The sequence below is a fragment of the Artemia franciscana genome, chromosome 9, assembly GCF_032884065.1.
Source record: "Artemia franciscana chromosome 9, ASM3288406v1, whole genome shotgun sequence".
NCBI lineage: Eukaryota > Metazoa > Arthropoda > Branchiopoda > Anostraca > Artemiidae > Artemia > Artemia franciscana.
In genome coordinates this window covers 21,406,706-21,421,346 of record NC_088871.1, presented here as the reverse complement: position 1 = coordinate 21,421,346, position 14,641 = coordinate 21,406,706, and the positions used below count along the sequence as shown (strand labels likewise).

General features: G+C 35.4%; 1 protein-coding gene and 1 long non-coding RNA gene across 2 annotated transcripts in view; both read left to right on the top strand.

Annotated features, from left to right (window-relative positions):
- LOC136031143 (uncharacterized) overlaps positions 1–14,641 on the top strand; it is a 343,784-nt gene that overhangs the window by 239,533 nt on the left and 89,610 nt on the right. The window lies entirely within an intron of this gene.
- Positions 2,488–14,641, top strand: part of LOC136031142 (delta-aminolevulinic acid dehydratase-like) — an 89,706-nt gene continuing 77,552 nt past the window's right edge. The window contains exons 1-2 of the mRNA XM_065710462.1: positions 2,488–2,652; positions 8,426–8,573. Of these exons, the coding sequence (XP_065566534.1) occupies positions 2,540–2,652; positions 8,426–8,573 (261 nt within the window). The 5' untranslated portion in view covers positions 2,488–2,539. The remainder of the gene's footprint in view (positions 2,653–8,425; positions 8,574–14,641) is intronic.

Here is a 14,641-nt window from a genome sequence, read left to right as displayed (position 1 = left end):
GCGGCTTGGTGCTGCAGTGAGTTAGTAGTAGTAGTAGTAGTAGTAGTAGTTTCTGATCTTCGTTATTGTGAACCTATGGCCTAAGAATTCTTGTTCGAAGCTTAGATCATCGATTAAATGTCAAATTCTTTTGTATGTGTACTATACGGTTTTTTCTAATGGTTGCGGTTACTAATTAGGACCTGACGCGCTTTTTCTGGTCTGCCAATGTTGGTTCTTGGCTCTTTGGCCTTGATGTTGGTGATTCATGCAAGTGTGCGCTCTTATTTTTGGCCATATTTATTGTATTACTAAAAAAGGTGGCAGTTCTATCCTCATTTGGCTCCCTCTTCTAGTATTAAAGTTTGCTTGTTGGCCCAATCTTGACGATCACTTTGTAATCAACTAGTTGTTCTTATGAATTCAGCCCCTGGAAACTAAGGAGAAATGACATCACCTTTTAATCTATACAGCTTACTGCCTTACTTTACGAAGAAATCTATATATCGTTCATTTACTAAAAAGAAAAACCAAAATACCTGGATTTAGAGTGTATATACTTTTGCCATTCTTCGCCTCTTTGGATGAACTAAGACACTTAATAATAAGAATAAGGAAATTGTGCTGAAGGAAACACAAATCAATTGGGACAAAGGTGGATTTTACATACCGAAAACCCGATCAAAAAGAGTTGAATCAAGAAACCTCCAGACGAAGTTTCCCTTTGGCAAAACTTCTCCTCCTTCATTCTTTAACTTTTAGAGGGCTGGAGATGTCCTATCCATCTAGTTTTTGGCTTGTAAAGTTCGCATACCTAAGGTGTTCATGCATAAAAGACGAAATTTTTTTCTTATTATTAAGGTCAATAGGATGTACAGATTACAAAATTTTATTGACTGTCTGTAGATTCTACGTGGCCAACGTAATAAATAAATCTTCAATTTTTTTTCAATTTTCTAGCATTCTCCTTTGAGTGCTAATAAATCTTAAGCTGATAATTTCCAAGAAATTTGTATAAAAACAGAAAGCGTTCCTTGAGTTCTCACCGTACTAATGGTTATGCTTTAGAACATGGTTCTAAAAATCAAATATGAGTAAACATAATAGCTGGTTTTGGTCGTCTAAAATCAAATTAGAATCCCTGCAAAAACAAATTTTGAGCAAGCGTTGTCTGAAGTTGTTTCGATATATGGAAAATTGTTTTACACGTCAACCCATCTATACGATAATGGTTTGATAGATGACCGAAAATGGTAAATTGAGTCATTTAATTTCCTTGGAGTTTAAAGCTGAACCGATTGGTAAGCTTTTTTGTTAAATATAGCTCAAAAGGAGCTAAACTCAGGATCTCACAAGATTGCAGATTTCTATAAATGAAATATCATTCAGTATGTTTTGACGTTTTGCATGTTTTCTGTAATTGTACTTTTGATCTAATGGAGATTTTGAATAAATCAATTGCAGGATTTTGTAACTAAAGCTTTTAATTACCGAAACTACATTCTTTCATCCATCTCTCAACCGTTTTCAGACATAGTCTCTTCACTGACCTGTTTTATTTAGACCACTACAGAAATAAGGAAGAAGTACATATAAAATGCTAAAAAAAACCTTACAGATTGTAGAATTCAGTGATTTCTTTAAAGTAGAATACTGAGCTTGTTTAGAATTCAAAGTTGTTGCTTGGATGGTTAGCCCCTAAGTAGAAGTTTTTCCGTCATTACCTATTAATGCATCCACTTGGTGTCACCTCTGCATAGCATATTGATCTTTGTTACATATCGGACACTACCTCCATAGATAAAGAATAGGATAATAACGTTTGGATTTGAGATTTGCCCAGGGGAATTTGAAATTAATGATCATTACCCTTGTTACAGAGTATGATACCATCAAAGCACAAAAAAATGTTACTGGAGATCCTTTTAAGTGTAAAAAATTGCCATTCTTGCAGTAAAGAACTCATTGAATGGGAAATTCCCTAGTCTAGAGGCTCAATAATTATATTGAAGTTAAGTACAATTTTACTAAGTTTGTGCATAGTTTTAGTTTGAGATTTCGGAATTGAATGTTTTTGTTTACCCTGAGAAGGACAGCGTTAGAGGAAGAAATTAATGCATCAAGGGTAGCCCTGTACCTCCTGGATAATCTTTAAGCAAACAAAGCTTTAGGTTGTATTATGAATGAGCTAGTTGAATTGAGAAGATGGAGGTAAGGATGAAGATCGGTTTCAAAACCTTTTCACACTGCCGGCAATGGGCGCCCTACATTACCACCCTTATTTAAACCTTCATAATATTTTCAAATCCTAAACCAACTTCTAGTGATTAAAAATGTTATGTATTCTTTTCACCACATAGCTTAGAATATGGAAAAATACATTATCTTGCTATAGTTTCTTTTAACAAAGAAACAATTGTATTTACAACTTCAATCATATGTTAAAAAATAAGATAACAGGTTTGGCACACGATCCAACTGCTCCAGATGTTGAAAATGGATTTCATAAAAATTGTCAGTCTTTTTAGTAGTTGCGTCTTTGTAGGTAGTGCTTGACATAATGGATGTTTCTCATAAAATTCATAGTGGTTATTTCCATTCTACACTAAGAAAATGGCAAAATGGAAATGTGCATATAACAAAAGAAGCGCTTATGTTTCCTGCTTTTATTATGTTAGTTCGCTTTCTTTTTTCTTCTTCAATTTCTTTTTCTATTATCTGTCATTTCTGATTTGTTTTCTAGATGGCAGTTTTTATGCTTACGAATTTTGAATCCAAGAAATATCACTTTGATATCACTTTTTCACGGAAAGATTTTCGATATATATATATATATATATATATATATATATATATATATATATATATATATATATATATATATATATATATATATATATATATATATATATTTTTTTGGGGGGGGTTGCCAGATGGGTGTTTTTCGTAGAAATATGCATAGATGTAAGTAAACCTTGCAAAAATAAAGTTGTATGCAAGTCTGGAGCCCTTGATTGTCAGAGAGGGTTCTCGACTGATTTACAACCTGTAAATTTCCCCTATGGACAATCCCCGTCGTAAAATTCCCCTGCAGATAATTACCCAGAAAATCCCACCGCATTTAAAATTGAGCAGCCAAAGAGAAAGTAAGACAAATAAAAGAATGCATAAAAGAAGGGATTTTCGAATATTTCCTCCTATTTTCCACATTATATTTAGAATATATGGTGTAGAAAATCCAATAGCATTCGTTTTTATTTCTTCGTTTCTTCTAATGATTTTCTTCATGTTTTTCCTGCTGATTCTTTGTAGGGACAGATAAAGATTAAAAAAAAACAATTTTAAAATATCAAATTAGTGGCCATCATGGAAGGTTTACCCTATGACAGAAGTGCAGAGAGATCCAGGCTGGGACTAAGAAGTACAATGATACCAGTTAACCCCTTGCGATTGAGGACGTGTCCAGGTGTATTTAAAGGTTTTTCCGTCTGAAGTACCATTATTGGACGTTTATTTTCTTTTGAAATTTATTTTAATTCACTCGACAAACTCCAAGTCAGAACCATGTGAATTTAGAAAAGACAGGACTCCTTTTTTCAAATAAGTAAGCAAATTAATATTCTTTAATCTGTATCTTACCCTGCTATGATAACACAATCTACAACACTGTAGAACCAGAAAAAAAGAATTAAAAGAATAATTAAATAATAAAAGAAGATAAATGCTTAAGATATATCCCATATATTCTACCTGTACTATTGGAACATTGGTAAAATATTCTAAAATCCATTCTTTTCTTCATTTGGTTTATTGTGTTGCGTGAACACTTTGGTTTTGTCTTTTTTTTTTCTAGCACCCCAATTTCAGCTTATTTCTAGATAGTGGTAAAGGTCTAATCTCTGCGTGTTTTACGCAAAGTGTAGACCTTAGGCCAGATAGATGAATACGACTTTGCATTTTAAAAAGCTTTGTAGAAGTCTTGCATGGGGCCAAAAATCTATTGTTTCTACCTATTTTTGTTCGTGATTTCAGCTGAGTTTATCATTCAGTTTTTTGCACTTGGGATTGCGGAAGAGAAATGGTATCAGATGTTCCTCTTAAACTTCAAAAGTTCTCTCATTGCTAAGGATATTAGAGTTTATCCTTTGCTCCTCTAAGTGATGACGTTAAAAACTTGGCCTACGGCGAAAAAGTTAACTTTTGAACCAAGACAGATATATTTTTTTCGACGGCAGTCGATATCTCTTGATGAGCTGATCAAAGTATATGTCATTCAATTTTGGTAGAAAAATTCCTTATGGAGATATCAGTTTGAAAGTTTAAAGGGTTTGACAACTTTAGTAGTAAGGTCCACACTAAACCAAAAACAGGTCGGTACAGAAATGGTATAAGATGTGCCTCTTAAATTTTAAAAGTTCTCTTATTTCTAAAGAAATTAGAGATTACCACTTTGCTCCTTTCAAGTGACAACGTTAGAAACTTGGTCTACGGCAAAAAATTCAACTTCTGAACTAAGACAGACATATATTTTTTTTTGGCGGCAGTCGATAGCTCTTGATGAGCTGGTCAAAGTCTTTGTCATCTATTTTTTGGTAGAAAAATTCTTTCATGAGATATACCAGTTTGAAAGTTTAAAGGGGTTGACAACTTCAGTGGTAAGGTAAACACTGAAACCGAGAATAGGCCGATACCAATTGTGAGACATATAGGAGAGTTTTAAGCAAAAGTCGGCTGTTTGCTCATAATCATCTTCGGCAATGAGGGGTTCGCAACTTATGCTAGTTGATGTACCTATTTTTTGTTTCCGGTGTATTTGATGGTAAGACCAATTTGGTTGCAGTGGTAAGACATGTAGGGGATTTGTAAGTAATAATTGGCTGTTAGGCTACAATCATATTCATTGATGAGGGGTTTGCAACTTTTATGAGTTCGTGTACCTAGCATTTATTTTAAGATCCTTACAGATTAACAACTTCAGCGTTTAATCGAAGTGAGGAAACAAAAACAAAGTGTTTCTCTCGCAATACTTTACTCGGTGAAGCCGAACAAAGGTTGCCGCAACATCTTACGTTTCCTGTGCAACGTAGACCTTGTTTGTCTTACTTTCCGTTTGGCTGCTCAATTTAAACGTGGGCCTAATTTTCTGGGGATAATTGCCTGTAATGAAAGTTTTCCAGTGGGATTTTCTGTCTCAATTGTCATTGGCATTTTCCGAAAGGGAAAGGGGAAGGGGAATCTGGCTTAACACAATTTTGATTTAAATGTAGAGTGGAATTTTGATTAATAGTGAATGAAAATTGTAAAAACAAAAGCTAAGAGCTCATATGGCACTTGTAACGAGGTCAGAAGAGCCAAAAGCCAAGAGCTCATATGGCATGAGCCCTAGCAAAATTATAAGAATCAATAGATTGATTTAAAAGGAAAATCAGAGGCCTAATGCCGGTCAGGATTTGAAATAAGAGCTTTGAGACACATGGTCCTTCTAAATATCAAAACTCATTAAGATCCGATCACCCTCTCGTAAGTTAAAAACACCTCATTTCTTCTAATTTTTTCTCTCCTTTCAACTCCCCCTAGATGGTCGAATCTGGGAAAAAGACTTTATCAAGTCAATTTGTGAAGGTTTCTGACACGTCTACCATTTTTCATCGTCCTAGCACATCCAGAAGCACCAAACTCGCCAAAGCACTGGACCCCCCTAACTCCCCCAAAGAAAGTGGATACAGTCTGGTTACGTCAATCGCGTATCTACGACATTTGCTTATTATACTCAACAAGTTTCATCCCGATCTCTTCACTCTAAGCGTTTTCCAAGATTTCTGGTTTTCTCTAACTCTCCCCAGTGTCACAAGATCTAGTCGGGATTTAAAATAAGAGCTCTGAGACATAATTTCCTTCTAAATATAAAATTTCATTAACATCTGGTCACCCGTTCTTAAGTTAAAAATACTTCAATTTTTCAAATTTTTCCGAATTAACACCCCCCAACTCCCCCAAAAGAGAGGAGATCAGTTCCAATTATGTCACTCACGTATCTAGAACTTGTGCTAATTCTTCCCATGAAGTTTCATCCCGATCTCTCCACTCTAAGTGTTGTCCAAGATTTTCGGTTTCCAAGATTTCTGTTTCCCCTCTCCAACCCCTTATGTCCCCGGATCCAATTTGATATAAAAATAGAGCATTTGAGACATAAGACCTTTCTATATATAAATTTCCACCAGGATCCGATCACCCATTCGTAAGATAAAGAAACCTCAATTTTCACTATTCCCAAGATTTCCAGTTTCCCCTTTAAACTCCCCTCAGTGTCACCAGATCTGGTCGTGATTTAAAATAAGAGCTTTGAAGCACAAGATCCTTCTAAATATCAAATTCCATTAAGATCTGATCTCCCGTTCGTAAGCTACAAATGCCTCATATTTTTTAAATTTTTCTCAATTACCCTCCCCCCAAACTCCCCAAAGAGAGTGGATCTGGTCCGGCTGTTTCATTCACGTATCTTGGACTTGTGCTTATTCTTCCCACAAAGTCTCATCCTGATCTCTCCACTCTAGGAGTTTTCCGAGATATCCGGTCCCCCCAGCTCCTCCCAATGACACTGGATCTGGTCGAGAATTAAAATAAGCGATCTGAGTTATGGAGTCCTTCTAAATATGAAATTACATTAAGATCCGATCACTCCTTCGTAAGTTAAACATACCTCATTTTTTCTTATTTTTCAAAATTAACCCTACCCCCTCCCCCAACTCCCCCAATGAGAGTGGATCCGTTCCGGTTATGTCAATCACGTATCTAGAACTTGGGCTTAGTTTTTCCCACCAGTTTCATCCCGATCCCTCCACTCTAAGCATTTTCCAAGTTTTTTTTGTTCCCCCTCCTAATACCCTCAATGTCAAAAATCCGGTTTGGATTTAAAATAAGAGCTTTGAGATACGATATTTTTCTAAATATTAAATTTCAATAAGATCCGATCACCTGCTCGTAAGTTAAAAATACCTCATTTTTTCTAATTTTTCCGAATTAACCGTCCCTCCTCCCCCTCCCAATGGTCGAATCGGAGGAATGACTATTTCTAATTTAATCTAGTCTGGTCCCTGATACGCCTGCCAAATTTCATCGTCCTAGCTTATCTGGAAGTGCCTAAACTAGTAAAACCGGGACAAATAGACCGAAAGACAGACCGACCGACAGAATTCGCGTTCGCTATATGTCACTGGTTCATACCAGATGCCATAAAAACTAGACCCAATTTACAAGTGGGGCAAATCCCTTCGGATTCTTGGATTATGCTTTGGTGTTAGATTTAAAAATATGATCCTAAAATGCGAAGAAAGGTTCGGGCCGACATTTAAAAGATTGAAAACAGCGATAAAAATAAAGCAAAAGACCATAAAATACAAAGGCGTTTATGGTTATTTCTAAAACAAAGATAGTCACGAACTTTATTTTTAAGTTTTGAATCTTCGAATCACACGCTCAAAACTTACGAAGAATTTCCTCTGACTTCTTATTCTCTTGTGCAATTCAAAACAAAAATGTTGAGAATAATTTCTGTAGGTTTGTTCGGACCTTTTTTTTTTAATAAAAAGTTACTGTAATAAGGTGAGAACACGCCATCAGTTTGCTAGCGCTGCATTCCTCATCGGTTTGAACAATTTCAATTGATTGGTGCTTTTGGCATTTAAAAATAAATTCTACAGTGGAAATCTTTTATCTGTACATGAACTTATTGAAGCGTATTGTGATGTCAAGCATAGAATAATCCAACAGTTTGCGTTAAGTACTTTCAGACAGCAATATTGGAAAATTTGAACTGCTGAAATCGTCTAAGGATACCAGAAAGAAGAAAAATAATTGTCATAAGCTATGCCACAGTCACCAGAAAAAATTATTTATTCGGACAGTCGTAATGAAATTGAGTTCCAAATGACTTTAGCCCCTATTCACTATTCTTTTTTAACAGAGTTTAAACAGAAATAGACCCACTATTTTAATTACAATAATGTGTATGTCTAAGAAAACAGTACAAAAATAAACTGTGTACAGTGTGATCCCACAGATGATTCTTCGAAAAAGAAGCATCATTATACCAATTATAGCCAAAAAAGCTGTTTAAGCTGAATTATTTAAGAACCTTTTATAAAGAATTCCAAATAACAGAACTGTTAAAAACGTGGCCAAAAACTGTAAAAATAATTGTATGAAAGAAACTTTTCAAAATGCTTCAATTTTCAGCTTAATTTCATCCAAGCCTCTATTTATAATCATCATTATGCAAGCTAAATAGCTTTAATGAGGTTGAAAATTTCTTTTGATAGACATTTTTTTGTTGTTGTTCTAGACTTTTTTTCAAGACTAATACTCATGAATCATAGCCTAACGTCATGGAAAAAAATCAACCCGAGGAAATGAAATTTCGTGTTATCTAAAGAATCTTCGATTTTAGGGATGTTCCAGAATGTAAGGACGAGATTCTAAGTATGCCAGGAGTATTTCGCTATGGTTACGAGAACATAGTCGAAGCTTTACGACCAATTGTTGAGGCAGGACTGAAATCTGTTCTTCTTTTCGGTGTTCTCAGTCATCTTCAAAAAGTAAGGTTTTTCATTTTTTTTTTACCTGTAGTTTTATACGTTTTCCCGAGTCAGGTTGATTGAGTGGTTTAACGAAGTATGCTCAAATGCATCCTACAGGCAAAGGTTCTACTCAAAGAAGATTTAACATGGAAAGCTCCAGTTATCTCTATAGTTAATAAAAACGTGCAGCGACTCAGACCTGCAGAGATTTTCAGAAGAGGGAAGGATAGTGATAAGCAGCTTATTTTCTAAAAAATAGCACGTTTTCCTAATATTTCAAAATTTTGCAGTTTTCTATTTATTGTGTGCCTGCCATAGGGTGGGAAGGAGGAGGAAATCTAGTCATCTCCCCTGTGGGTACCCGTCAGGAGGCACAATTACATAAGCTGGAACAGATGTAAGAATAAGCACAAAAGTCACCACTCACCGAAAAAAATGTGTCAGTTTGCATGTATGCATGAATGCATGCTCATACGTACGCACACAAAACAAACAGAAAAGAACCCCAAAAACAAACACCAGGACCAGCTTGATATCAGGAAGTTTGATTAACATGGCAACATTTTTTTTAGTTAATAGGCATAATTTGTGCTGATTAGTTTTTCAGTTCAAATAATTCTTGAGAACCATTGAATTGTTTAAGATTTTACTCAAAAAGAATTTCTACTTCAGTCCTATAGAGATACAAATTGATAATCAAAGATTGTTTTTGGGATTTTTCTTTTTTTTAACGAAGCTGTAGCAAAACCAGTGCCGCTTCTCTTTTTCCCTGTCAAATTGCCCAAGGTCTGATTCTTATTAGTTTCCCATGCTCTGTGTCACCAACTTCATTTGCGAGCACGGAAGCAGAACATAAAGCATTTTGGAAAACAAATGTTTCTGTGTATTTTTAGAACAAAACAAAATAGGGAAAACAAATGGAACAATCGATAGAATTTTCTTTATGTTCGGTATTCAGCTGCATATGTAAAAAATTAGAAGAATGCCACTTACCAATCTTTGAATTTCCCCATGTAAACTAGATGAATGGTCTTAAACTGATAGGAGAAGGAACTGAAATACTATTTTATGCTTGATGTTACATTGGGCACATTTGGAACATTACAAAAAGGTAATTTTATGCAGTGATCTTTCAACTTACTCTATTCAAAATGTAAGCGAAGTACAGCTATTAATACTTCATTGCGTCATATTCCAAATCGTAATGTTAAGGATGGAGCAGTAGTGTGCGCAGCTGTGTTGGAGTCTGACAGCTTCGTGTTGCAGTTGGTTGTTAGTAATAATAGTAGCAGTCGTAGTATTCTGTAAATCGCTGTTTTTTGGCTTCAGTTTTTACATTTTCGATGTGTAGTTAATACTAGATGTGACGTCTTTTGCTTTTTCCATTCTGTCGGTTTTTTAAACCAGAAATAGATCAAAGCAGGGTCGAACAGATCAAATTGAAAAGTTGAATCTTCTTGAGTTCGCAAAGTCTGCTAGTAACTTAATCCATCTATTACCGCTGCTACTGCTAACAGCTTACTGTGGCACCAAGCCTCCTGAAGCCTATACAGCGGCGCACGCTCCTATTCCGCCCCAATCTGTCAAAAAGCTTCGCTCTTTGCCCCCTCCGCCTTCATGAAGTTACAATTTCCTTTAAATCCCTCTTCATGACCTCTTCCCGCCCAACCTCCTCTCACCTGTGGACGATGTGTTATTTGTTCAGCCCTTCTACTGCCTTTCGAAGGGCCGCTCTTGACAGAAATACATTAAAATACGCCTTTTCTATCCATAATGAAAGACAAACGTCAAAACATAAGATAAACTTAAACGACCTAATTCATAAGTGGGCTCTCAACCCCCTTAACTGCTCGTTTTTTACTCTAAGGCTTAAGTTGCAATATAATGAAAATAACGCCTTTTCTAAAAATTTAATTTTATATTCTTGTAAAAAGGCTGAGACCTTTTATTCTGGGGCTTCAAAAATGTTAAATTTTATGGTCTGATTTTCATTGCGAAAAATTCCTTTTGGGGGAAATATTCCTTATTTTACTAAGATTAGACTAACTGTTTTGTGTTAGTAGCTTTTGAAAGGTATTCTTAAACTCGATTATTTTTACATGCTTGGAAAGTCTTTTCATATGCTAAGTGATAAAAAAATTGTTCAAAGAAGTGAAAGTGACACTAAAGCTTGATACAACCAGAAGTGAACGCATATATGGGGGGCATCTACCCGTAAACCACCCCCTCCTAAGCCACTACGCTGAAGCTTAAATCATGCTACATTGACAGCATTATTATCGTGTGTAAATATATTTGAAACTTTACTGTAAAGAAAGGTGGTGTGTAAAGAAAGGCACACTATCATACATATCATAGTATATATTGGTCTAAAATATTAAAGTTGCTTCTTAATTTCCTTTGACGATAATTTATTTGTTTAATTCCTGTTCGTTTTTAATGTCATATTCAGGTATATCCAAAATGAGAGGAACAGGGGTTATCGCCCATTAAACGCTCTTATTCTTACTTTAAAATTAAACGTTTTATACTGATGCTTAGAGAACTACAGTTTAATTACCTTTGGAAAAAAAGTGTATCCCTTCAAAATGTAGGGAGGTGGTCTGAAATACCGAAAATAAAGTTTTAGGTCACGATTCTCAAATATTCTAAGGAGAGATTCTTTGGAAAGATCATTCTCTTTTGAGAAGTCCTCATCCCCTTCTCACTTATACGCAGGTAAGCGTATAAATGAATCTTGAAAATATCGAGTTTATTCATCCTAAAATCCATATTGTTTGCTTACTCTAAATAAATTCCACAAAATACAGTGAGCCTAAGGGGTCTCTCCCCCTCCCTCTTCATGACGGTCTCCTCACTGAGAGTTAGGAAATTGGGCTTGGAAATACATTTTCTGAGTTACCATGTCCCCCACGTAAACACACAAAGATCTATTGACGTCCCACCATTAAATGTTGACTCACAACTTTGCAATAGCGTTCAAAGAATAATAAACTAAGTTTTTCTCAACTAAAATCCGTTCTTTTGTGATGTTTGTAGATACAATTTGATGATGTAATCATTGTAGATATACTCCAGCTTTTTGGGGGTACTTTCCTCCTTGTTATGATGGTATTTCTTTAGGCTAGTAACTGGCGATGGGTAAATAACAAGCTAATGAATTTAACATCCTTAGGCTCAGCATAAAATTGGATGTTTATATCAAAACTTGCCTTTCATAGTTTCGATTTCTAACAACAAGGCTCGTGGTTTACTTGTGACTGAGGTCGAACCAACAGACTAAGTGGTTTCAACATACGAAACTTAAGAAGGGAGTCTGGGGTGGCCAATTTGTCATTTTTTCAACGGAAATGCAAAAAAGGGGTATTTTCAAATAAAACACCCCCCCCAAATATATTCCTCCAAATCTAGGGATACATAAACCTCCATAATTGACGTCACTGAATGAACTCACTGTTCAATGCTGTGAGCATTTGGTGCACATGCGGCCTAATGTTGTTAAGTAGTAGCAGTATGAAATTTGGACGAGTAGACTGTCTGATATAACCCTCATAAATGAATTCTCCTTATTAAACGAAAGAAATATTTGACCAAATTTAGTAAACAATTTGAGTTTTGAAACTGTTTAGATGAGCAATTATGAAATTTGCTAAAATGCCCGATATAGAAAATTAAGAATGTAGAAAGTAAAAAGAAAAACAAAAGAAAATGGGAGGGGATTCAAAATGATTGTTACGATTCTTCCTATAATTTCTTCTGTTTTGCATACACGTCGTTTATCATGTTCTTCTTTCAAATTAGGCTCTCTCTTTCTAAAAAATGACCATCCCCCACAAAGATGTGACTAGGCTGTCTCGGACATAATTCAGGATATGTAAACATGGCAGATAATCAACTTTTGTGGTAAATAACATCTTAATCAAATCTTGTGGTATGGGCATAAATTATTCTATATATGAAATGGGTTGCCCCTTTCACAACCCTGGCTCTTGGCGCTAAAGTCTTATAGTTCTTCAGAAATACTTCTCATTCAATATTAATTGCCGTAGTGTTCAGGTAGTCTTTCCTAAAAAATTAGGATACAAAGTTAAACTTTAGCATATAAAGCGAGGATTGAGGAAGGGGCAGCCCCCGTCACTTACAGAGTAATTTCTATTCGCTTAGAGTTTTAATGTTGCTCCTTGCTTTCAGTGGCGAAAATTGTTTCTTTATTTAATTACTGGCTGCTTTTTTTTCAAATCATGCCAGGAAATCCCCTTCTCTCCCCCCATGTAACATTTTTACCTGTGAATTCCCCCGGAAACTTTATTGCCGACAGAGAGTTTTTCCTGTGGAAAATCCCCCCGTCCTCACAGAAAACTACCCCGGAAAATCTCTGTGTATTTCCCAATAACAAATACGATATGTGAACAATATGGGTAAATTGCGAAACTTACAGCCTTTTCACCAGGGAGAATGGAGGGTCATGTCATCACCAAAAGCATAGCTGTTGGACTTTTCGACTATGCTGATATAAATGACTCTCTTAAAATTACTGCCAGATATCTTTGGGGGAAATGAGCGTGGGAGGGGGCTAGATGCCCTCCGGTCGTTTTAGTAACTTAAAAGGGACACTAGAATTTTTATTTCCATTCGAATGAGCTATCTCGCGATGTTCATCCATTAGTTTGACATGGTCATCCCAAGGAAAAAAAAAGGGGAAATGCATCCGTATTCTTTCTTCTGCCAAAAAAAACGAAGTTCCATATTTTTGTAAATGAGAGCTTGAGGCCAATACAGTAAGGTTCTCTTATATGCTGAATCTGATGGTGTGATTTTTGTCGCTTGTCTTTTTGGGGTTGATTCCCATCTTTTTCAAAAAATTGGCAAATTTCCTCAGGCTTACTGCTTTTGATAGGTAACCTTAGACTTAATGGAATCGGTGTAAACAGCAAATTCTTTTCATAAATAGCGACGAAGACCACACTGCCTTTCCATCACAAACATCAAAAACAAGAAGAACAATAGGGAATTTCTCAAGACAGAAATTTTAGATCGCCTTAATACATATAATAGGAATTTACAGTTTACCTTAGGAATTGAAATTGCAAATAAAATCTCATTCCTAGATGTGCTAATTATTCGTAGCTTAGATAAACTCATTTTACTGTTTACAGAAAACCGACACAAAACAATAGATGTTTACATTTTAAATCAAACAATCCCCCTCGAGTTAAAAGAGCTGTTGTAATATCTTTCGTCGATCGTGCCCTAAACATTTGTTCTGATTCCTACATCACAGCAGAACTAGACTTTATCAGGGACATACTTTTTGGAAATGGGTAGCCAGTTTTATTTATTAATAATACAGTTAACCTTAGACTGAAAAGACACTCCCGTAAAATCAACGATAATTTACCATGTGAGAATCCCGATAAGCCTCAAAACATAATTTACCTCCCATATTACCCAAAAATCACTAGGAATCTTAAAAAAGTATGCTCACAAAATAATATGTATGTTCTATATACCAATAATTTGAAAATCATAAATTTCCTAAATTCTGGTAAAGACAAAACTCCAGTTACTCGCCAAAGAGGTGTCTATCAAATACTATGCGACTGTGGCAAATTCTATATAAGGAGAACTCACCCGAATTTCGAAAAACGCCTACAACCGCATAAAGATGATATCACGGAAGCTCTGAATTCTAATATTGCGTCTGTCTCTTTTGATTCTGCTTTTATCAGCCATGTTTTTGAAAATCCTATCCAAAAAAAATACTTTTTGAAGAATCCGCCATTATTAGCAATGACCTAGGAATAAAGCAAGTAGTTTGAGAAGCAATTGAAAATCAGACTTAACATTAATAATAATATTTCCTTAAATAGGGACTTGGGAGAGTATTCACTAAATGGTCTATACACAAATTTAATTAAAAATGACCTTACGAAATATTATAAAAAAACCAATAGACATTAACACAGAACCTGTCACAAATAGACCTATGAGATCAGCAGCTAAAAAGGTAAGGCTGGCATTAAAAACGTGTTTTTAAATTATACTCTTTCATTTCAATGAATTGCCTCGTTTCACCACAATTTATT